The following is a 25,958-nucleotide window of genomic DNA, read 5'->3' on the forward strand; positions in this document are numbered from 1 at the left end:
CACGAAGAAAGCACCGCGGACTCAGCACCTAGCTTCTTGATCAAGAGTCTTCAGCAGAAGACTAGATTGTGCATGATCCCCTTTGTAAAGTGTTAATACCCCTCCCCCTTGTGTACTCTTTTATTCTATATATTTAATCGGTGATGGTGAACATTATAATATTAAGTTCTTAACTTTCTTTCCCTACTCCCTTTTAAGTTACTTGCGTCACGGATCTCATCCCTTGATAGCCACTACTGGCTTGGGAACGGATACATATATCTTCCTCTAACAACATCAGAGTGAGAACCCCGTTGCGTCCCGAGAGGGCCGTAACACCAAGCTCCAAGGGCAGTACTTACTGGGCACCGAGGGAAGGGAAACCCTAGGTGCATGCAGCCCGAGTACTGTGGAATATTACTCCTGGCTCACACACCACCTGTAGAGACAGGCCACACCACAAGGCACAGAACTGAGACAAAAAAAAGGAGCCAGAGGCACACGACTTCTCCAGAATCGGATCAGCCAAGAACTGCCAGTTCAATCGCTGGCATGAGGGGGCCTGGGGCTCCCCCTTCCTCCTCCCGGGGATGGGGTGATTGCGCAGACGGCAGTGCGGCAAACGTGATGACTTCATGTTGACCAATCCACACACTAGAAAATGAAGGGAATACGAGGTTTTGGTCCGTCCTGGACCATTCTCAAGTCAATTGTGACAATCGATTGTCACAATCGACTTAAGAATGGTCCAGGACGGACCGAAAGGTCGTCGTCCCTTCATTTTCTAGTGTGTGGATTGGGCAACATACTTCAGCCACGTTATTGTGACTCATCGCCTGCACATGATGACTTCATGCTAGTTTGCTAATTTTCGTTTGGGGAAGTTCTGTCCACTTGTTCAGCTTTCGGTAGCAATAGTTTCACCAGAATAGGCGGTTTGTTTTGGGACATCTACCTCTCTGGGTGTCTGACCCGGTCGATGGCAGACATAGAATGCTCCCAACCACATGGGGGGATTTCTATAGGCCCCTTGCTCCAAGCACCTCTCTGAGGGGGGCCAGCTTCTGGCTCGTGGTCCCTGGTAGGCAAGAACTCCATGCACACTGACTGGTGCCAGGAAGTTATACATATCCATTCAGCCTGGATAGCTACAGGGAGCCAACAGGGCTCTCCCAGAAAAATTATGATCTGCGTCGTCTCCGCCATCAAATGCAGTAGGTGAGGACACGGGTTCGTTTCTGGGTGCCCTTAGGTTCCTAGGATTTGTGTTTTCGGAGGTTTTCTTCCTCTCGGCTTACCCCGAGGGTCGAGCCGGTGGGAGCCGGTCGGCCGAGCGGACAGCACACTGAACTTGTGATCCTGTGGTCCTGGGTTCGATCCCAGGCGCCGGCGAGAAACAATGGGCAGAGTTTCTTTCACCCTATGCCCCTGTTACCTAGCAGTAAAATAGGTACCTGGGTGTTAGTCAGCTGTCATGGGCTGCTTCCTAGGGATGGAGGCCTGGTCAATGACCAGGCCGCAGGAACACTAAAAAAAAAAGCCCCGAAATCATCTCAAGATACAGTAACCTCAAGATAACCCCTGCGGAGGTTCGGGAGGCCCTTGGTGCGTACCTCCTGCAAACCTCCTGCGAGACCTGGTTTAAGCCTGTGTGTGATCCGGTTTTGATAGCATTACGAGGTTCCACAGACTACCTCGACATCTGTTTGGTGTGGGCTCCTGGCAGGTCGATTTGTCTGCTAGCTGGGGATTTGGTTCTTCCCCCAGCTTGCCAGGTTCGGGTTCCTGGCAACTTGGCGGAAGTTTCAGTTGGTTCAGTCCCGTGTTTGGACTTGGCTGGGGCCTAGTACAGGATTCTTGGAGTGCGTTCAAGCCTCTCTCTCCTGCGGCTTTGCTCTGCTGGTTGCAGTCCCCCTCCTCTAGCTGTTTTTGGGGGTTACCCAGGTCACTTGGTGGTTGCTCATGCAGCTTTGCGGGAGGTTATCTTGAGGTTATCTCGAGATGATTTCGGGGCTTAGCGTCCCCGCTGTCTGGTCTTCGACCAGGCCTCCTCTTTGTTATACATCCCCATGAAGCAGCTCGTAGCAGCTGTTTAACTCCCAGGTACCTATTTACTGCTAAATAGGGAGCCTGAACTCTGCTCTGCTGATTTATCCACTGGGCAAGGTTTGGCCTCAGAGACTGTTTTGGTATCTCAGGTGCGGCCTCTTTCCCCGCTCTCACGATCGCTGGGTTCGTTCCACGGTGTCCTTGCACCAGTTGCTTTGGATTTTTTGGGGGGTTTGGTGCCATGGCGCCTATCTCGCCCATCGCTTGATGTATTTAGGGATGCCTCGTTTCTCGGTTGGGGCTTTGTGACCAGCACTCACCTGGCCAACCAGGGGCATTTGGGACAGTCCTTCCTTCAAGCTCATAGCACGGTGTGGGGGGTTTGTGCCTGTGTGGCAGCCCTTGTGGAGGATTCGGCTTCCTCGGGGCTCTGTGATCCGGCTTCATTCAAACTGCTTCCCTGTGGTTCATTGTCTCAACTAGGAGAGGGTGGGGGGGGGGGTCTCTTTGGTCTGTGGCTCTAGGGCTATCTTCTTGAGATTCTTCTTGAGATGATTTAGGGGCTTTTAGTGTCCCTACGGCCCGGTCCTCGACCAGGCCTCCACCACCAGGAAGCAGCCCGTGACAGCTGACTAACACCCAGATACCTATTTTTACTGCTAGGTAACAGGGGCATAGGGTGAAAGAAACTCTGCCCATTGTTTCTCGCCGGCGCCTGGGATCGAACCCAGAACCTCAGGATCACAAGTCCAGCATGCTGTCCGCTCGGCCAACCGGCTCTGGGCTGGTCGCTTCCTGTGGCTCTTCTGCTCAGTTCTCGGGGTTTAGCTCTTAATGCTGTTCACATTCGTGGGGTATTCAACATCCTGGCAGATGGCCTGTTACGCTTTATTCCTTTTTCCACTGAGTGGACGGTGGATGCCGATTCCTTCCTCTGGCTTTACTGGACGTACGGGCACCCAGAGGGGGATCTCTTTAAATCGGTGTGGTCTCGGCATCTCCCATTGTACTTGGCGCCATTACCGACTGCGAGGCTCTAGTGGTCAATGCTTTTTGGTAGGACTGGTCGAACTGCGGTTCCTGTCCCTCTTTTCCCCGGTCTAGTTATTCCAAGTTCTATCTAGGCTAGCATCCTCTCGGAAGTGTCCTTCTCTTGGCTCCATGGTGACCGGCCCAACCTTGGTTTCAGGCGCTGCTTGCTCGGTGTCCGAAATCGGATTTTTTTCTGCGGCTCTGCCTCTTTCAGCAGGTCGGGCCAGTGAGGTACCTTGCTGGTTCGACTTCCTCTTCCACTTTACACGTCTGGTTTCTGTGGTTTCGCTTTCCTGTCTGGATTTTGCCCGAGTTGCTGTGCCAGTTGTGTGGGGTGGTTGTGGTAGCCAGGTGTTCTTCAGTACGCAGGGCTGCATGTGTCTAGGGCTCACTTCCCTAGATGCCTAAGGTAAGTACTACCCTTGCATGTTCAGGGTTTTCCTCCCCAGGGCATTCAGGACTTGCTCCCATAGGGGTCTCTGTCACTTGGCGTTTGCCTCACCCTTGGGGTTGGGCAGGGGTAGTGGTGATTTCCACAACCATACAGGTTGTGGTGGTTGTGCTTATGAAAGTATTGACCTCTATTTATATCTGGGTGTCGAGAACTGTATTCGGTAATCTGGTGAGTGAGATTTTTCCTTGTGTGTATTATCACTTTTCCTGTGTTTAAGTAAATGTAATGCACACACTTTGGTTGTTTTTTGAGTTCCGCTAATGCAAAATTATGATACCGGTCCCACATGGTCATTCTGTTTTTTTTTTTTAAGTGTTTATAACTGCCTATTGGTTCTACATCGCTTACTTAAAGTAACGTACCTATACAGTAAATAAGAAAGTAAGGTTGGGTTTCGCAAGTTTGTACTCTAGGGTATGGCTTACAAGCTTTGTGACCTTACAGTGATTCATCTTGCTCCTTCCCCTTACAAAATTCGAACTGGTTCCTAACATTTTTTTTTTTTTTATAAATGTTAACAGTAAGGATGACTAAACATTCCAAGTAATACAGTGTCCTTCAATGCACTACTGATCCACTTTTATGTTCATTGAAATCTTTATTGAGTGCTTCTTTCTACTGATCAGAGTATTAAGTGAACTATGTTTTGTATCCTTTGCTTCTTTCAACATCAGCTATTGCATTTACATAGTGTTATTCTTGCTCATGCACAGAACAATCGTTCCGTAAGGAGTTTCACCTAAGTGTTGCTATTGAGGGTCTCACTAGAGAGCACAAGATGGAAACTGTTCTTGCTGCCGACCAACCACACAACCGGTAAGTAAGAGTATTTTACTGTTAATGAGCCATGATAATAATTTTTGCACTTCTAAAAGGGAATTGCCACAGATATGAATGAGATAAGTGTGGAAAGGATGAATAATTCTAAGATGAGTAGGAATGTGTTTACAGGAAGATGAATAGGAATGCATTTACAAGAAGATTAGTGGGAATGAGTCAATGGGATGATAAGTTGGTATGGGTTTACAGGATGATTCAAGTTCAGGTAGATGACTGGGTGTGTAAAAAGTATGTACGCAAGTGGGGATCAAGATAGAGAAAGATAAGAAAATGTACGATTGAGGCATTTGATGGTGCTCCCAATTCTTTATCCACTGTATATATATATATGTGTGTGTTCTATAAAATGCAATTATATATAAATGTGTAAATAGATGATTAAATATTCCCTTTTACTATACTGGTTTCACCAGTAAGTTCATTAACTCAGCATCAAACATTCTGCTTATTAAACGTCCAAATGGTCAATGGCTTGTGTGCAGGAGTCGCAGTCTGGAGTGTGACCAGCGAGATTGTGGAGAAGTGACAGTGATGCACCTAGGCTACCTGCGCTACACTCACTATGTCATCACCGTAAATTTTTATGGTCTCAGTGAGATTCAGCAGTGGTACAGCGTCCAGGATGTTGTCTTCTATGTAAGTGTAAGCTCTCTTTAACCCTTAAACTGCGCATCACAACCAGGGTTGTTTTATTGATAGTGTGCATTGTAATCAGGGTTATTTATAGATACAGCGTAAAATTTAAAATTCCCGCAGGTACAAAGGGCTCCCTTCGTGTTCTTCAGGGCTGCAATTAACAGATGCCATCTTGAACGAAAATACAGTAGTCTGCATTTCTCCCGGCTGTGAGAGCCTCGGTACTGAGAGAGCAACCAAGGCTGATACATGCAGCAGGAGCTCATAGCACCCCTGTGCAGCTAGGAGCCACAGCACCATGTAAAATGATAAATAAAATAAGTAAAGGCAACTATTTTGCTTTGATAGTGCCTTAGATGATCCTAACTGTGAGGAAGACTAATGTACAATGTTCTGATATCAGTGAACACAATGCTAGTTATGATGTTCACAACATTAGGCAGACAGCCACAGCACTAAGCCATTGTTTCGTGCATGTACACACCATGAAATGACCTCAAACTCCTTTAGAATATAACCTTGTGGAAACAGATTCATATTCAGGATTTAGAGATATGTGATAATAGCAGTTGTGTGGCTAGTTTTAACGATGTGCGTAATATATTGGAGGTATTTTCTTGGATCAGGTGACATTTGCCGAGGCATCATCTGCTCGTACCGTGAGCTCCATGTTATGTTTTGATTTCATCACCACACCCACCAGAACTGCTTATTTGTTCTTTATCATGCATAAAAAAGTTGGATATATATGAGTGTATGTAGAGAAATAATTGAAAAAAATTGTTTTATTGTTCAAAGAATATAATATTTGTATACATATTGGTATGTGACACACATACTGCATATCTGTCAGTAGCAATACTCTCCACGTTCTACTTCTCCCTGGGTTTGGTTCCGGGTTCCCTTGGGTTCTTCGGTTCCTTCTTTCTGGAGGATTTCGGCTTCTCGAATCCCTCCTAAGGAGGTATGGGAGGCTCTTGCGATTAATCCTGTGAGACCTGGATTACACCTCGGTCATGGATCCGTCTCCTTTTTTTTTTTTTTTTTTTGTGTGTGTGTGTAATTACCTAAGTGTAATTACCTAAGTGTAGTTACAGGATGAGAGCTACGCTCGTGGTGTCCCGTCTTCCCAGCACTCTTTGTCATATAACGCTTTGAAACTACTGACGGTCTTGGCCTCCACCACCTTCTCACTTAACTTGTTCTAACCGTCTACCACTCTATTTGCGAAGGTGAATTTTCTTATATTTCTTCGGCATCTGTGTTTAGCTAGTTTAAATCTATGACCTCTTGTTCTTGAAGTTCCAGGTCTCAGGAAGTCTTCCCTGTCAATTTTATCAATTCCTGTTACTATTTTGTACGTAGTGATCATATCACCTCTTTTTCTTCTGTCTTCTAGTTTTGGCATATTTAATGCTTCCAACCTCTCCTCGTAGCTCTTGCCCTTCAGTTCTGGGAGCCACTTCGTAGCATGTCTTTGCACCTTTTCCAGTTTGTTGATGTGCTTCTTAAGATATGGGCACCACACAACAACTGCATATTCTAGCTTTGGCCTAATAAAAGTCGTGAACAATTTCTTTAGTATTTCTCCATCCATGTATTTAAAAGCAATTCTGAAGTTAGAAAGTGTAGCATAGGCTCCTCGCACAATGTTCTTAATGTGGTCCTCAGGTGACAGTTTTCTATCTAGAACCACCCCTAGATCCCTTTCTTTGTCAGAATTCTTTAACGATTTCTCTCATAATTTATAGGTTGTGTGGGGTCTATGTTCTCCAATTCCACATTCCATAACATGGCATTTATTCACATTAACACTTTAGTCTGGGCATGACGCAGCATTGCGTCATCTGTTTACTGTCGGTAATCTCGGGATGGTGCAGCATTGCGTCATCCACTAAAATAATTTCCAAAATTCAGGTTTTTATCCGAATTTTTTGGGACTGTTTGGTAACTGTCAACAAGCCAAATGCAATCTGTGACTACAATACAAACATGAAAGGTGTTGATCACTTTGACCAAATGATCAAATATTATTACTTCATAAGGAAAACTCACAAATGGACGAAGAAAATGACCATCTATTTTGTGCAAATGGCTATCTACAATGCTTATGTGATGTACAACTACTACACAAAAAATACTAACTATAATACATACTACATATACAAAAATACTAAATACTAAACATTTGTGGGCAGGAATTGGGAGCGTAGCTGGAAGGCATCTGGGCGCTTACTCGCGGTTAACGCGTGGCCCGTCTTCAACTCGTCGGCGGGTGGAGCGTGACCAGGTTTTTTATTTTATATGCTAATGTTCCTCTAGAGAATTCTGTTGCGAACCCATTGATACCAAAATGAAAGACCTAGGACGAAAATTGAGGTAACCAGAGTGAAAAGAGTGAACACATTTTATCGCTTATGCGCGCTCCTGGGTAACTCGTTCGCACTTTCTCTGTTTGCTGCGGGTAATTAGCCGGGCTTTTGGAGTTTATATGCATTTAGTGCTATAGAGAATTCTATTGCGAACACAATGATGCCAAATTTAATCTTGTAGGACGAAAATTAAGGTGACAAAGTTGGAGAGTAAACACTTTTCAGAATTAATGTGCGCTCCCGTGAAACGCTGGGACCCAAATCGCACAGTTGAGGGGTGGCGCGCGGGGCACGCCAAAGTGTTAAATTCCATTTGCCAAGTGTTGCTCCATATACTTATTTTGTCCAGGTCTTCTTGAAGGGCATGACAATCATCTAGGTTTCTTATCTTCCCTATTATCTTTGCATCATCAGCAAACATGTTCATGTAATTCTGTATTCCCACTGGTAGATCGTTTATGTATACAATGAACATTACCGGTGCAAGAACTGAACCCTGTGGTACTCCAGTCGTATCATTCCTCCAATCCGATACCTTGTCTCTGATTACGGCCCTCATTTTTGTCAGTTAGGAAATTTTTCATCCTTGTTAGTAGCTTACCTGTCACTTCCAATATGTTCGTTTCCAGAACAACCTCTTATGGGGAACTCTGTCGAAAGCCTTTTTTAGGTCCAGATAAATGCAGTCAACCCAACCATCTCTTTCCTGTAAAATCTCTGTGGTTCGATCATAAAAACTGAGCAAGTTCATTACACAGGATCTTCCAGATCGAAAGCCATACTGTCTGTCTGATATTATATCGTTTTCCTCCAGGTGTTCTACCCATTTAGTTTTAATTATTTTTTCCAATATTTTGACTATTACACTTGTCAATGATACAGATCTATAATTAAGGGGGTCTTCCCTGTTTCCGCTTTTGTAGATTGGAACTATGTTAGCCTTTTTCCACACATCAGCTACAACTCCTGTACACAGAGATATTATTGTACAAGCAGATAAGGATAAATCACGACTGGTGATACTGGGGGACTTCAACTTTAAAGCAATAGACTGGGAGGCTTATGAAGCAAGAACAAAGGACTTTTGGACATGCAGATTTGCGAACCTCATTCTGGAGACATTCTTGTATCAACACATAAAGCAGGCCACAAGAATGAGGGAAGGAGATGTACCGTCAGTACTGGATCTAGTATTCACCAGGAAAGAAGAAGAGATATTTGACATCCAGTACCTTCCTCCCTTGGGAAAGAGTGATCACGTCTTGTTAGACATTGATTATGCATTAAGATATCGTTTAGAAGAAAATGGGGACATTGAAACAGTTGATAAACTCGATTTAAGGAGAGGTCACTATGGGGAACTTAGCAATGTTTTTAATGAGTGTAACTGTACAGACTTGTTCCTAGGCAGGGAAGTAAATGAAATGTATGCCAAATTTTTTAAAATATATGACGAAGGCACATAAACATTCATACCAAAACAGAGATGCAGGGCCAGAAAACAGGATTGGTTCAACAGAAATTGTGAGAGGGCCAGAGACCAAAAGACACAAAAATGGAATTAGTATAGGAAGAGGCGAAATCCCCAAACATACCAGCGATACAAAGATGCGAGAAATAACAATACGGCAGTAAGGAGAGAGGCAGAAAGAAATTTTGAAAAAGGGATAGCGGATAAATGTAAAACAGAACCGGGCCTATTCTACAAATTCATAAACAACAAATTGCAGGTAAAGGATAATATCCAGAGGTTGAAAATGGGAAACAGATTCACGGAAAATGAAAAGGAAATGTGTGAAACATTAAATGAAAAGTTCCAAAGTGTGTTTGTACAAAATGAAATTTTCAGAGAACCAGACACAATAGGAATTCCAGAGAACAACATAGAGCGGATAGAAGTGTCTAGAGTTGAAGTGGAAAATATGCTAAAGGAGCTCAGTAAGAACAAAGCAGCTGGCCCAGATGGAGTTTCACCATGGGTCCTGAGAGAATGTGCATCTGAGCTCAGCATTCCACTTCACCTGATCTTTCAGGCATCCCTGTGTACAGGAATCGTAGCAGACGTGTGGAAACAGGCTAACATTGTTCCAATCTACAAAACTGGCAGCAGGGAAGACCCCCTCAATTATAGACCTGTATCATTGACAAGTGTAATAGTGAAAGTATTGTAAAAACTAATCAAAACTAAATGGGTAGAACACCTGGAGAGAAATGATATAATATCAGACAGACAGTATGGTTTTCGATCTGGAAGATCCTGTGTATCGAATTTACTCAGTTTCTATGATCGAGCCACAGAGATATTACAGGAAAGAGATGGTTGGGTTGACTGCATCTATCTGGACCTAAAAAAGGCTTTCGACAGAGTTCCACATAAGAGGTTGTTCTGGAAACAGGAAAATATTGGAGGGGTGACAGGTGTTACGACCCTGGGTTCCTCAATTGGAAACCAGAGGTCAAATTGAGCTGAATAAACTACCTTATAGTAGTGGGACGCATGGCGAGGTGTATTTGTTTGTATCTTCCCTGCCAGATGTAAGACGATTCTTGTTTCTCAAAGAGCATTTAAAGACTGAGCTTGGGGTTGATTATTAAGTAAATAAATAGGCATCAACTATGTTTACATATGATTAGAAAGTATTAAAGTAGATCTGAGTAAATTTGGATATAGGGCTGCTGTACGATTAGTTGGGTAATCTGCCGGCAGCTGAGGAAGGAGACTGGAGACCGTCTGCCTTCTCTGGGCTGGCGTTGTGGTGAAAAGATTATATATATTTATATATATATATTATATATATATATATTTATATATATACAGGTATATATATACAGTGGTACCTCGCATAATGATTGCCCCAAAAGACGAACATTTTGGGTAACGAACGGCCCGATCGACATCAAATCGTCCCGTATGACGAACGCTGGTTTGAGTAACGTCAACACCACACGGTGGGGTCGCGCTGCTTCTTGCACATTCTTAGACGCCTCTGACGATGCACATAAATTATGTTGTTCTTGTTTAAAGATGCTAATGATGCTGGGATATAAAAGGGTGACTGCTGAGATGTTGCAAAGCATTGACGTTTTTGCAGGAAAAAATATATGAAATGTCTGATATACAACAAATGTCAAAAAGGTTCGTTCGGTGTTCGGCAGGTAGGCTGCTCCATTATAACAATCTTTCTTTGTTTCAAATGTGTTCCATTTGTTTTGTAATTTTCATTTACGTCTCAATAATGGAGAAGGCTATCTTACATACACTGAATAAACCATTATGACATTTTCCTTTCTTCAAATGTGTTCAATATTTATTTTTCATTTGTCTTATAGCAAAAGGTTCGTTCGGTGGTCGGCAGGTAGGCTGCTCCATGTTTCTTACATACAAAAAACGTAAATAATAAAAAAAATGAAGAATTTTGAAAACCAGTACAAATGTCAAAAAGGTTCATTCGGTGGTCTACAGGTCGGCTACTCCATGTTTCTTAAATAAAAAAAAAACGAAAAATAAAAACTGTTGAAACAATTTGAAAAATGAACAAATGCCATAAAGGTTCGTTCAGTGTTTGTCGGGTAGGCTGCTCCATTATTGAGACGTAAGTGACAAATACAAAACAAATGGAACACATTTGAAACAAAGAAAGATTGTCATAATGGAGCAGCCTACCCGACAAACACTGAACGAACCTTTTGTTATAACGAATATGAAAGACAAGGGCTGCTGGCTGGGTTAGTATTGCGTGAGCAACCATTTGTGGCACACGTGCCTCTGGCTCTCAAACACCTGTCCCACACGGTGTTGAAAGACTGCGCTCAATCGGTGCAATTCAGACCCTATTGTTTGAAGAACAAGGGGTCATAACATTGGTGAAGCTAGGCGCAATAAGGGCTTAACACAACGGTCGGATGCCAGTGATACAGCACCTATGAGGATGATACAGCGAGCGTATCCAGTTGTAGCTCTGAGCCCCACCCTTGCCATCTCCAATTTATATAGATGATACATAGATGAATCGTTTTCTGCGTTCAATGATGATGCATCTGATACAAGTAGCATAGATGAACAGTGTTAGCGGCTTCCATGGTGGTGTTGTTCATTGATATTTTCAAGAATACCTGAATCTCTTCCTGACTGATGGACACTCTTTGAGGCTAGCTGAATCTCTTCCTGACTGATGGACACTCTTTGAGGCTAGCTGAATCTCTTCCTGTGTGGGACCTTACAAAGCGATCTTTTCAAGACTACCTTACAAACTGAGCTTTTCCTATAATCATTTCAATACTACCTTATGCTTTACAAGCTTGGCTACATACCACCTACAAGTACTAAAGCCAAGGGTGCACACGAGAGCGTTATTTGCAAGCACACAGAACGATGACACAGGAAACGAAAATCTATCTGTAGCTGGTGCAAGGAGAGCAAAGTCGCGCTGTGTACCATGGACTACTTCGTTGACTATTACGCACCTCCAAAGTACTGAGTGTGTAATACAGTGTGTTACTGTGTAAATAGTATGTGAAACTGTACATATTGTAATTTTAGTGAATTTTTACCACGTAATATTGTGACAATAAACATTTATTGTGGACACATTACTGACACATGTATCACAGTTTCATGGAAAATTATGAACATTCTACTGTATACATATTGTAAAGGTCACAAATATGCATCATATACGATAAAAGAAACAAATAAAACCGCATTGGAAATGCATAGAAAAAATATTTGAAAATATATTTGTGGCAACATGCAGTGCTTGAATGGCCTGCGCGACCGTGTCTGGGAGCTTCACACACGGGCGACCAGGCCCTGATGACGTCACAGCGCACCTTGTCCACGCCCTCACAGCCAAAGTAAGTGGAATTTGGTAATTACTTTTACATAGACATGTTCAGGGACGGTAATTTATCATTTTGCAAAGAAAAATGATATTTTGGGGAACATTTGATGTCATGCACACTGGGGAATTTCACAATAAACAGTGCATCACACTGGTTACATGGGGCACACTTGTTTTGTATGACGTTCGTTTCACATGACGAACATGGAACGGATTAAATTCGTTATGCGAGGTACCACTGTATATATATATATATATGTCGTACCTAGTAGCCAGAACGCACTTCTCAGCCTACTATGCAAGGCCAAATTTGCCTAGTAAGCCAAGTTTTCATGAATTAATTGTTTTTCGACTACCTAACCTACCTAACCTAACCTAACCTAACTTTTTCGGCCTACCTAACCTAACCTAACCTATAAAGATAGGTTAGGTTAGGTTAGGTAGGGTTGGTTAGGTTTGGTCGTATATCTACGTTAATTTTAACTCCAATAAAAAAAAATTGACATCATACATAATGAAATGGGTAGCTTTATCATTTCATAAGAAAAAAATTAGAGAAAATATATTAATTGAGGAAAACTTGGCTTATTAGGCAAATTTGGTCTTGCATATTAGGCTGAAAAGTGCGTTCTGGCTACTAGGTACGACATATATATATATATATATATATATATATATATATATATATATATATATATATATATATATATATATTAGTATATTTTGGTAGCAGTCTTTCCTGGTTACCTGGTTGATGGGGTTCTGGGAGTTCTTCTACTCCCCAAGCCCGGCCCGAGGCCAGGCTTGACTTGTGAGAGTTTGGTCCACCAGGCTGTTGCTTGGAGCGGCCCGCAGGCCCACATACCCACCACAGCCCAGTTGGTCCGGCACTCCTTGGAGGAATAAATCTAGTTTCCTCTTGAAAATGTCCACGGTTGTTCCGGCAATATTTCTTATGCTTGCTGGGAGGACGTTGAACAACTGCGGACCTCTGATGTTTATACAGTGTTCTCTGATTGTGCCTATGGCACCTCTGCTCCTGTAGACATATATTATTAAATATGACCGAAAAAGTAAGATTAATAATTTTAACATGAATTTTCTCGATCTTTCTTACGTTTCTTTTCACTGTTGATGGTAATTCAAAGATCAATTCTCCAAAATTCATTTTTATTTCTAGTCTGACACAACACTTGAGCGCGTTTCGTAAAACTTATTACATTTTCAAAGACTTTTCTTTACACACACACACACACACAACTTTAACTGAATAGAGCTTAAACATCTTTCGAGTTTTTATACCTACATTTGGGTGAAGTGACATGTTACAATAGTTTTGGATGAGGTGAAAATAAACTTTTAACACAAGACAGAACACGAAACAATGAAATACAAACAGGTATTAAAGGGAGGTGACTGCAGAAGGCCTTATTTTTATTGGCTCATATTTCTTGATGCTTCTATATTGGAGCGGAGTTTTGAAGTGGGTAGAATATAGTTGTGCATTAATTGGCTGTTGATTGCTGGTGTCGACTTCTTGATGTGTAGTGCCTCGCAGACGTCGAGCCGCCTGCTATCGCTGTATCTATCGATGATTTCTGTGTTGTTTGCTAGGATTTCTCTGGTGATGGTTTGGTTGTGGGAAGAGGCTATATGTTCCTTAATGGAACAGTCTTTACTAAGGAAACATAGGAATGTGCCTGAATGCCAACAGTGACTGCCCGGACAGGTACAAGAGGAGTGTTGTTAACGCTTATGTCGACCGTGCTCTCAGCCACAGCTCAGAATGGAAGCAAGTCGACGAAGAATTCTGTAGGGTAAGGCAGGACCTAGTCAACAACGGCTTCTCCAATGGTTTCGTGGCAGACATCATAAGAAGGAAAGTGAAACGCCATGCAACCTCTGAAGAGACAACTAACACAACACCTATACCCCCTATTAGACTATTTTACAGGAACTTCTTTTCCACAGCCCATAAAACGGAGGAAAGGGTCCTGAAAGATATTGTCAGTAGAAACGTTATCCCTACAGACAAAAATCAGAAGATACAACTGACAATTTACTATAAAACCAAAAAAACGGCCAGCCTACTCATGAGAAACTCTCCAGACACAAAGCAGAACGTTTTAAAAGAGACCAACGTCGTCTATGCCTTCAAATGCCCTCTTGGGGATTGTAAGCCTCAAAAAACTCAGTATATAGGCAAGACAACAACATCTCTTTCTAGGCGTTTAATGATGCATAAGCAACAGGGCTCCATTAACCCTCAAACCGCGCATATTATATATAAATGATATCAGTGACAAAACCGAAACTGCGCACATCATTTATATATGATTTCGTGTCTAGCGCTATAATTTAAACGCCCCGCGTGGGATAGGGGTAGTCATCGGTGAGTCTCAACCGACCATAAACAAACCCCGAATGGGAAATAAAATCCAGTGTGGGTCCCCTTTGTGTACAGAGCTCAGTTACCCGGCGGACACCATGGCGAGCGCATCAAGTTCCGACGACCGACCCCGCTCAGCGAGACGTTCCTCGCGACCTTTGACCGAGGAGGAAATTACTTGTAATTTATTCCCGGATGGTGATGAGTCTGATATAGACGACTCAGACTTTGATCATGACTACACACAGCCCTCAAGAGGTGGATACGACTGACGACGAGTGTGAACATGCTGGCTCCACCAGAGCTAGGCCTAGCATCTCGCCCATGCCTCCTCGCCCTCACTCCACCCCAATTTGTGCAAGACCACACAGTTCATGTGCTCCCTTGCAAGATATTGATGTTTTGCTCGACGATTCTGAAGAAGGTGAATCATTTTCCGGTTTTAGTGACTTGGAATCAGAAAACAGTTTCGCTAGTGCCAGTGGAGGAGTGTGTGGTGTTGCTAAGCGACAATTTGTCGCGTCAGCAGCATTTGGCCAAGCCATGCGGCACCGCATGCCACCACATGAACAAAGACCCTCAACATCGAGCAATTTTCCATCACCGTCCCTGCCCGCCCCTACTGTTCCTAGACCTGCTTCAGCTCCTGGTCCACAGTTTCCTCGCTGTGGTGCCGCTATTGGCTCTCGAAAGACACCCGGTGTTTTTGTATGGAGTGATGGAACAGATTTTGTTCCACAAATTCCTGTTTTTGATAATTTGGATGTTTGAATTACAAACATTTTCCCTGATAAAGGTGCAGATATGTGTGAAATGGACTATTTTACTGCATATTTTGATGAGCTGCTAATGGGACATCTTATTCATGAGACGAACAAATATGAGAGTCATCTCATTGATAAGGAGGAGTTATCCGATTATTCACGTATGCAGCGATGGAAAGATACGACTGTAGGTGAAGTGTGTGTGTTTTTGGCACTGTGTATGTTGATGAAACATTGTGTAAAACACGTAATCGACCATTATTGGAGCAAAGACCATACTGTTCCAACACCAATGTTCGGCAAATATATGTCTCGAGACCGATTTGCGATAATCCTCAGGTGTCTTCACTTTGCAAATAATAAAGACAGGAATGATGATGATAGGCTTTGGAAGGTAAGGCACGTCCTGAATGAACTTATCGGAAAGTACAGGGATTTCTATGTACCAGCTCAGAAGCTGGTGATTGACGAATCCTTGTGCTTTTCAAAGGACGTCTTGCCTTCAAGCAGTATATTCCCTCCAAACGCCACCGATTTGGATTGAAATTCTTTGTACTCTGTGACTGTGAAACAGGAATGGTGTTACACGTGATAATGTATAAGGGTACAAATATAGACATTCCTGCTAATGATCAACATGGCTTCTCAGGTAGTGTTGTGAAGTCACTGCTTGCACCATATCTGAACAAGGGCCGCATATTATACACATAACTATTATACCAGTCCCTTGCTAACTAGGTTCTTGCTTGATAATAGAACTGGAGTGTGTGGCACAGTGAAGGCAAAACGAAAGGAAATGCAATGTTTCCAGGTGCTATGCAGGTTGGTGATTGCGAGCTTAGAAAAACAGGTGGAATACTTTCAGTGCGGTGGAAAGACAGGTGTGAAGTGAACATGTTGACCACCATTCACGCTGTAACAATGCTGGACAGTGGCAAGGTGAACAGAACCACCAGAGAAATAATCTATAAGCCAGATTGTGTCTTGGACTATAACATCAACATGCGTTTGGTGGTTAAATGTGATATGATGGTGGGGGCAGTGGAGTGTGTACGGAAAACAGTGAAGTGGACCAAGAAAATGTTTTTCTACCTCGTTGACGTAACAATGCTGAACAGTTACAATATGTATCTTGTCAAAACAGGTGGTAAACGTAATTTCCGTGCATTCAATTTTACTGTAGTAACACAATTACTACAGAAGTTTGGCAAAGTAATTCCTGGTGTACAGAGGCCCATTCTGAACCCGGTATTGCACCAAGCTCCAACACCCAGGCTCGCTTACAGAGATGCCTTTTTGACACACAATCTCAGGTTTTTACCACCAACTGGAAAGCGTGCAGTAGGCCAGCGTGCGTGTGTAGTATGCTGGTCAACAACTAAGAGGGAACACAAAAGAAAAATGGTGATGACTTGGTGCACAGCGTGTCGGGTCCCTCTGTGCCATGTCCGATGTTTCAACGAGTATCACAGTCTTGATGACTTCTAAATGTCCAAGACTGGTACCAAAACATGTAAATACAGAATAAGTGAGTGTATATAGTGGAAATAAATCATAAGAAATTTTATATTTTATTGTGAAATAAGACATTTTTGTGCAAATACTTGTGACACTAATATGTGGATACAATATACATTGACAACAGTTTTATGTTTATAAACCATCTTGTGAGAACATATTGAACCACACCAGTGAAAAAAATGGGTGTAAAATACGCCATAGATACTGTAAATAATAACACGAAAATAAATTCGTTGCAACTCGCGCTCCTCCTCCGTCGCGCCTGATTCACCCCGAGCGCACAGCAGTCCAGCGAAGATCAGGCGTGACGTCATCGACGATCTTCTCGGATCATTTACGTCCACGGTAAGTGTAATTAAATTTTTTTATTATTTTTCCCGTGCTCAGGGAACACAAATAAAGAGATTAAAAAGAAAAAAAAAATTGAATATTTTTTCTTGCGCCTGTGGGTGTTGATTCCATTTGGACCCCTAGCGGTTTGAGGGTTAAGGAACATATAGCCTCTTCCCACAACCAAACCATCACCAGAGAAATCCTAGCAAACAACACAGAAATCATTGATAGATACAGCGATAGCAGGCTGCTCGACGTCTGCGAGGCACTACACATCAAGAAGTCAACACCAGCAATCAACAGCCAATTAATGCACAACTATATTCTACCCACTTCAAGACTCCGCTCTAATATAGAAGCATCAAGAAATATGGGCCAATAAAAATAGGCCTTCTGCAGTCACCTACCTTTAATACCTGTTTGTATTTCATTGTTTCGTGTTCTGTCTTGTGTTAAAAGTTTATTTTCACCTCATCCAAAACTATTGTAACATGTCACTTCACCCAAATGTAGGTATAAAAACTCGAAAGATGTTTAAGTTCTATTCAGTTAAAGTTTTGTGTGTGTGTGTAAACTAAAGTCTTTGAAAATGTAAAAAGTTTTACGAAACGCGCTCAAGTGTCGCGTCAGACTAGAAATAAAAATGAATTTTGGAGAATTGATCTTTGAATTACCATCAACAGTGAAAAGAAACGTAAGAAAGATTGAGAAAATTCGTGTTAGAATTATTAATCTTACTTTTTCGGTCATATTTAACAATATATATATATATATATATATATATATATATATATATATAGGCGATGAGTCACAATAACGTGGCTGAAGTATGTAATCGACTTAAGTAAGACAATCGACTTGAGAATGGTCCAGGACGGACCGAAACGTCGTCGTCCCTTCAACTTTTAGTGTGTGGTCTGGTCAATATATATATATATATATATATATATATATATATATATATATATATATATATATATATATATATATATATATATATATATATATATATATATATATACAGTGGAACCTCTATTAACGAGTTTAATCCGTTCTGGCACCGAGCTCGTTACCTGGAAAACTCGTCTTTGGAAACAAATTTCCCCATTTAAAATAAAGGAAATAAATTTAATCCGTTCCACTCCCAAAAACATCCATACTTGTATGACTTTTTTTTATGTAAATATAATATTGCACATGTAAATATAAATGTTTTGTTGTAGTGTTTTAATATTTACTTTACCTTATGAAGAGTAGTTGCTGGCTTGAGGGAGACGATGGAGAGGTGGGAAGGAGGAGAGGGGTTATGGTGTGGAAGGAGAATCCACCTCTGAGTCAGGCGGACTCTCTCTTCTTGGGAATTTCACCCAAATTTCATTTCAAATGTCACACAAGGATGCGTTAGACCAGCACCAAATAAAAAACTACGTTGATTACACTCGTTGTGTCAACAATATAATAGTCTTACCACGAAGATACAATACAATGCCGTTTTCTCAAATAGGCAATGTGGTTATTAAAGAAAACGGAAATTTCATGGCAAACATGTATACAATCCCCAAGTCGATCGGATAAGAATTGGATTTTATAGAAATATTTGCTCAAATGACGCTTGAGCGCAGTGTTTGGGTGCATTCAAGAGAAAAAAAGTGTGTTACATTCAAGCGACATATACCTGCGAAAGTGATAACACTTTCATAGTGTTATCACAAAGTGATAAATTAATTAAACATTTTCACACACCGGGTTGTCACTGCTTTATCAGGGCAGCTTTTCCAAGAATGCGTTCACCTTTTCAAACATTCCAAACACTTCCCTGATCTCAGTGGAAGAGGCAGCATCCTCCCTTACCTCCTTATTCCCTTACTAATGGTGTAAATTGTTGATGAGGACCTGCCATACTTCCTTGTGAGATCAATCACACAGACACCACACTCATGCTTTGCTATAATTTCCTTCTTTAAATCCACAGTAATTGTGTCTTTCTTCCTCTTGACAACACTATCTTTAGCAAGCAGCTTCTTTGGAAACATCGTGTGTTACAAATTGTAGTCGCAAAACCACTAAAAACCCAAAGAAAAGCTCAAATAAATCCAGAGGGATGCTTGTCGTGTGAGATACAACAACAACACTGGCGTCGGAGGCGTCCGAGAATTTGCGAGAACCCGCGAGACGCTAGGAAGCGCCATGTGGTTTCACTCGTTAATAGAGGCGAGCTCGTCAATAGAGACAAGTTTGCTGCGAGTGGCTTGCTCGTTACTGGAAAAACTCGTTAATAGAGCCACTCGTTAATAGAGGTTCCACTGTGTGTGTGTGTGTGTGTGTGTATGTATGTATATATATATATATATATATATATATATATATATATATATATATATATATATATATATATATATATATATATTGGTGTATACTGGCAGCAGGTTTTCTTTCAAACATGTTTCATTGAATATGACCGCATATTCTGTATGTATTATTTTCTGGTTTAGGGCTTCTATCCCTCTAACTATTTTCTTAGCATCAGGGCTTAATTGGAATAGGAGTTCTCCAAAACTCATTTTCGTACTTTTAAGGTGAAGAAAAGAAGTGATTTACTATAGAGTGTATTACACTTATTTGTATAATTTGCACGACGTTTCGAACCTCCATGGTTCATTCTCAAGTGAACAGATCTTACAATACTAGTTGATTTTATACCCGCACTGGGTAAGGTGATAATACAATAAAGGTGAAAACATGGGGGGATACATAAGGGATAAATGTGAGGTGAAACATAGGGGTAACTGCAGAAGGCTTATTGGCTCATACGAGGCAGCTCCTATCTAAACACAAAGATTAATCCAGTGTAATTGGCCTATTATGTTGGACATTGTCTTCTGTGTTGGCATCGATATGTTCTTGTCTTGTCCTTACTCTCATGGTGGGTAGAGTACTCTACCCACCATGAGAGTAAGTGCATTAGTTGCACTTACTATAGTTGTGCATTAATTGGCTGTTAATTAATGCACAACTATATTCTACCCACCTCAAGACTCCGCTCCAATATAGAAGCATCAAGAAATATGGACCAATAGGCTTTCTTAAATCACTTCCATTTCAATACCCATTGTTTCGTGTTCTGTCTTGTGTTGATGAAATTATTACCCTATTAATGCCACCTCTTGTTCTGTCTTGTGTTGATGAAATTAATACCCTATTAATGCCACCTCACTCAAAAGTAGATTTAATCAAAATTGGAGATGCGTAAGTTCTATTCAGTTGTGTATTTGTAAACTAAAGTCTTTGAAAATGTAATAAGTTTTACGAAACGCGCTCGTGTCGCGTCAGACTAGAAATAAAAATGAATTTTGGAGAATTGATTTTTGAATTACCTCCAACAGTGAAAAGAAATGTACGAAAGATTGAGAAAATTCGTGTTAGAATTATTAATCTTACTTTTTCGGTCATATTTAATAATATATATATATATATATATATATATATATATATATATATATATATATATATATATATATATATATATATATATTATAGTGGAACCTCGATTAACGAGTGGCTCCTCTATTAACGAGTTTTTCCAGTAACGAGCAAGCCACTCGCAGCAAATTTGTCTCTATTGACGAGCTCGCCTCTATTAACGAGCAAAACCACATGGTGCTTCCTAGCATCTCGCGGGTTCTCGCAAATTCTCGGATGCCTCCGATGCCAGTGTTGTTGTTGTATCGCACACGACAAGCATCCCTCTGGATTTATTTGAGCTTTTCTTTGGGTTTTTAGTGGTTTTGCGACTACAATTTGTAACACATGATGTCTCCAAAGAAACTGCTTGCTAAAGATAGTGTTGTCAAGAGGAAGAAAGACACAATTACTGTGGATTTGAAGAAGGAAATTATAGCAAAGCATGAGTGTGGTGTCTGTGTGATTGATCTCACAAGGAAGTATGGCAGGTCCTCATCAACAATTTACACCATTAGTAGGGGAATGAGGAGGTAAGGGAGGATGCTGCCTCTTCCACTGAGATCAGGGAAGTGTTTGGAATGTTTGAAAAGGTCAACGCATTCTTGGAAAAGCTGCCCTGATAAAGCAGTGACATCCCGGTGTGTGAAAATGTTTAATTAATTTATCACTTTGTGATAACACTTTATGAAAGTGTTATTACTTTCGCAGCTATATGTCGCTTGAACGTGACACTTTTTTGTCTTGAATGCACCCAAACACCGCGCTCAAGTGTCATTTGAGCAAATATTTCTATAAAATCCAATTCTTATCCGATCGACTTGGGGATTGTACACATGTTTGCCATGAAATTTCCGTTTTGTCTAATAACCACATTGCCTATTTGGGAAAACGGCATTGTATTGTATCTTCGTGGTAAGACTATTATATTGTTGACACAACGAGTGTAATCGACGTAGTTTTTTATTTGGTGCTGGTCTAACGCATCCTTGTGTGACATTTGAAATGAAATTTGGGTGAAATTCCCAAGAAAAGAGAGTCCGCCTGACTCTGAGGTGGATTCTCCTTCCACACCATAACCCCTCTCCTCCTTCCCACCTCCCCATCGTCTCCCTCAAGCCAGCAACTACTCTTCATAAGGTAAAGTAAATATTAAAACACTACAACAAAACATTTATATTTACAAGTGCAGTATTATATTTACATAAAAAAAAAGTCATACAAGTATGGATGTTTTTGGGAGTGGAACGAATTAAATTTATTTCCTTTATTTTAAATGGGGAAATTTGTTTCTTAAGACGAGTTTTCCAGGTAACGAGCTCGGTGCCAGAACGGATTAAACTCGTTAATAGAGGTTCCACTGTATATATAATATATATATAATATTTATATATATTTGTATATATGTATTTGTATATATATATTTGTATAGGGGTACCACCTCTGGTGCAAGTGTAGGGACCCATAGCTTCAGAGAAGAAAATAAAGAGTACTCAGAGAAGACCTTGTGGATCCTCAGTGAACACTTTGATATTTTCTTCTCCTACCACCCCTATTCTTTTGGTATGTATGTATATTTATCTAACTTTATTTGAAAATGTCATTACCCAAAAAAAGTTACAATATTGATTACATGCAGGGTACAAGGCTGCTTGTCACAAGTTGAACAGCTCCTCCAGCTCCTTAGATGGCGGGCAGGAACCATGGATGCAGTGAGCATTTCCTCTCTGGATTGCCACACTAAGGCGCTGAAAAAGAAAACTGGCAGCTCTAGGGTCTCTAATTGTTTCGATTAGCTTAGACCCCAACTCCTTCAAAAAGCTAGCAGCACTTTTACCCCAGGCACCAAGTGTGTCTGAGGCAATGGGGACAAAATTGTAGTGGTGATCAAGGTCTCTGTATTTACGTGACTTGGCCGCTTCTCGGTGATTGGCAGCTCCTCCTGCTTGTGCAGCACTGAAGTCAACATAGGTATTGGCTAAAGTTGAAACGCAAGTGTAGTCCCACACCAACTGTCTACCATTCTTCCAGGGGTTCACCGTGATTCCATCTGGGCGACCGACAGGCTCATCAGAGTTGCGGGACATTAGGTAACGGGGCTCTCTCTCTGCTGGACAACCGGCTGTTGTAAGGCTTCTCTTAATAATAATTGACCTCGCCGTGTCTTGCATGCCATCCTCCTGTCCTTTGGCAGAGAAGGCCATGCCGTCCGTATCTGTCGGCCTCTGTCTCGCCGCAAATACACCTGTATTCGGTGTGGATTGGGGCAGCGAGGCGGAGAGCCACGGCAATTCGGAGGGCCTGTGGTGTGAGACTGGTGCCGGTTGCTGACATTGGGGTTGCTAATAGGAAATCACCTGCATGGGGAGCTGCTACAGCTCTAAGTCGGGCAGTGTCATGTGGTGTTGTCGCAGCTTCTAGCAAAGTCGCAGCTTCTTGGTCGGCAATGGGGCGATCCCAGCTGGATTGCTTATGGGCTTCAGAAGCCGGTGGTTGGGGTGCTGGTCCTGCGAGAGAGACCCATTTGGTTGTGCAGTCTGTAAAGCTGGGATCATGTACCCCTGCCTGTTGAACTAGGTGCTCAGGTAGGATTTCCTTCACCAAGTTGTCAGACCCCACTGAAGAGGACAGGAACGCTGGTACAGCAATTTGTGTTGCTTTATGCACGCCAAGGCCCCCGAGTCTGACAGGAAGGGAGGCCTGTTTCCACTGTAAGTCGCTGAGAGAAAGATTGAGGGCTTTTTCTAGTGTTGATTTCAGCAAGCTGTCGTACTCTTCTAATTTAATATTGTTGAAAGATGGCGAACATCTTAGAAAGTAGGTCAGCCTGGGGAGGGACAAGCATCTGGTGATGAGGTAAAGTGCATCATGAGCATCGATGTCTTCAATCCTTTCGTTCATCCTCTTTAGGTCAGTGATCTTCTTACCAAGGACCCCGTCGATGGCATTCCTTCCAAGAGGAGCACCTAGGAGTGTGCTGTCCTCAAGGTTGGTTGTATGAATGTCAGGCAAAACAACCTTTATTTGCTCTATTATGTGCTGGTTAGTGGAGGTTATTTCGCACTTGGAAGGGTTCAGGGTAAGGCCTAGGCTTGCTCCTTGCTCCTGAATTATTCTTATGTCGTCCAAGAGTGAGGCTGGGGAGCCAGCTGGAGTACCATCATCCAAAAACCAAATGTTGAGCTCACTGGACAGGTTATCGGTGACATCCTTGATAACTAGACAGAAAAGAAAAGAAGCAAGGGGGTCACCCTGTTGGACACCTTCTTGTGATTCAATTTCATGTTCCCCAAACAGCAGAGTTAGATTCTTGCTGTAGCATGAGTTTACAAACGGGTAGAGGGAAGGAAAAAGGCGATGAACTGCAATGAGTACTGCATCCCTTCTAACCAGATTGAAAGCATTTTTGAAGTCCAGCTTTATCAGGGCTTTTTCATTCGTAATGTTGGCAATGTAGGCTCTAGCTGCATGAGCTGCTGTCTCACACCCTTGGGGAATGCCAAACCCAAGCTGTTTTGGCTTCAGCATGTCAGCTGCTGCCTGACTAACTGCTCTAGCAACAGCCTTAGCGACGAGACGCCGGAGTGAATTGCCCACAGCTATCGGTCTGATTCCTCCATCTTTTTTCCTCAGGGCACAGAGGGTAGCGCCAAAAAAGAGAGGCCGTATGGTCTCTGGTATGTTGCCAGCTAGACATGTGTTGGCGAATCTAGTTAGTTCCACCAGGAGGCCCTGTGCAATGTCTCCCAGTGCAGGGTTGAGCATTTGTTTGATGTGGTTGGGTCGTAGTCCTGTGAACCCACCTGCTGATCCTGGTGGGAAGGATAAAGCTGCTTTATGCACCATGGATTCGAGCACACACAGGGGTTCTGCTCTGGTGACACCGACTAGGGGAACACTGTCGTCACGAGGAGCTCTGGGTGGGTGTTTTTCCCTCAGGGCTTGTGCTGTATCGGCATCCCTGGTGGCAACTGTGTCTTCACTGGTGATGACTCTGATCGCCCCTATTGTGTTGCCTTCTATTTTCTTGCTGACTGTTGCTTTGATTTTGGATGCCTCGGTTCTGCTGTTGATACCTTTCCTGCCATGGGTGGTTTTGGCACGGGTGGGGAGGGGTGCCTGGTTGTCCTCGCTAGGAAAACTATTTATAGCCATAATGACCGACGAAGCTAATGATTTGTCTCTCCTTGTATATATTTGTATATATATATTTGTATATATATATTTGTATATATATTTATATATATATATATATTTATATATTTATATATTTATATATATATATGTTTATATATATATATTTATATTTATATACATCGAGTATACACATGCGCACACAAACATTTTCCATTACGCCAATATGTATTCACATTGTTCATTGTTATATTTACACATATGCACGCACTATTTACAGGTTTTACACTATTATTGCACATTTAGAAATCTTGGAGAGAGTGGTAGTTGTTGAAGCAGTTGACAGAACACAAAGGGACTGCACACGCTACACACCATGTTTGCACCAGTTTACGTTTCTGATCTTTCCTTTTTGTTGTTTTACAAACTAAGCAATCACATTAGCCTATTGCACGCTTTCCAGTTGGTGACAAATGTTTTAGTCTGTGTGCTTGAAAAGCCTCCATGTGAGCGAGCCTGGGTGTAGCAGCATGCTGCAACACTGAGTTCATGATGGGTCTTTGTATGCCAGGAACATCTTTGCCAAACTTTGCAAATAACTGTGTCCCAAGTGTAAAAGCAAACGAACGGAAACTAGGTTTACGTCCAGTTTTCACCAGATACATATTGTAGCTGTTCAGCATGCTTACGTCAATAAGATGGAAAAACACTTTTTTCGTCCACTTCAATGTTTTCTGCACACACTCGACAGTGCCCACTATCATGTCAGATTTATCAACCAAACGCATGTTGATATTATAGTCAAGAACACAATCTGGCTTATATACTGGTTCTTGCGTTACTCGGTTCACCTTGCTACTGTTCACCATTGTACCATCATGAATGGTTGTCAGCATGTTCACTTCTCTCTTGTCTTTCTACCTAACTGAGAGTATTTGATCACTTTTTCTTAGCTGGCAGTCACCAACTTAAAGTTTATTTTCAAACACTGGCATTTCCCGTCTTTCTGGCTTTACTGTGCCAACCAACCCAGTTCTATTTACAATCAAGAACCTAGCTAGCAAGGGACTTGTGTAGTAGTTATCCGTACAGGTATATAAAATGTGGCCCTTGTTCATCCATCAGTGACTTCACCACACTACCTGAGAAACCATG

The 25,958-nt window shown here is 42.0% G+C and overlaps 1 protein-coding gene across 8 annotated transcripts in view; it reads left to right on the top strand.

The window, feature by feature from the left end:
• Positions 1-25,958, top strand: part of LOC123758602 (transmembrane protein 181) — a 439,494-nt gene that overhangs the window by 109,732 nt on the left and 303,804 nt on the right. For all 8 annotated transcript variants that reach the window (XM_069334329.1, XM_069334331.1, XM_069334330.1 and 5 more), the window contains 2 exons: positions 4,228-4,330; positions 4,837-4,990. In XM_069334329.1, coding sequence (XP_069190430.1) covers positions 4,228-4,330; positions 4,837-4,990 — 257 coding nt within the window. The remainder of the gene's footprint in view (positions 1-4,227; positions 4,331-4,836; positions 4,991-25,958) is intronic.

Source organism: Procambarus clarkii, chromosome 31 (genome assembly GCF_040958095.1).
Source record: "Procambarus clarkii isolate CNS0578487 chromosome 31, FALCON_Pclarkii_2.0, whole genome shotgun sequence".
Classification (NCBI taxonomy): Eukaryota; Metazoa; Arthropoda; class Malacostraca; order Decapoda; family Cambaridae; genus Procambarus; species Procambarus clarkii.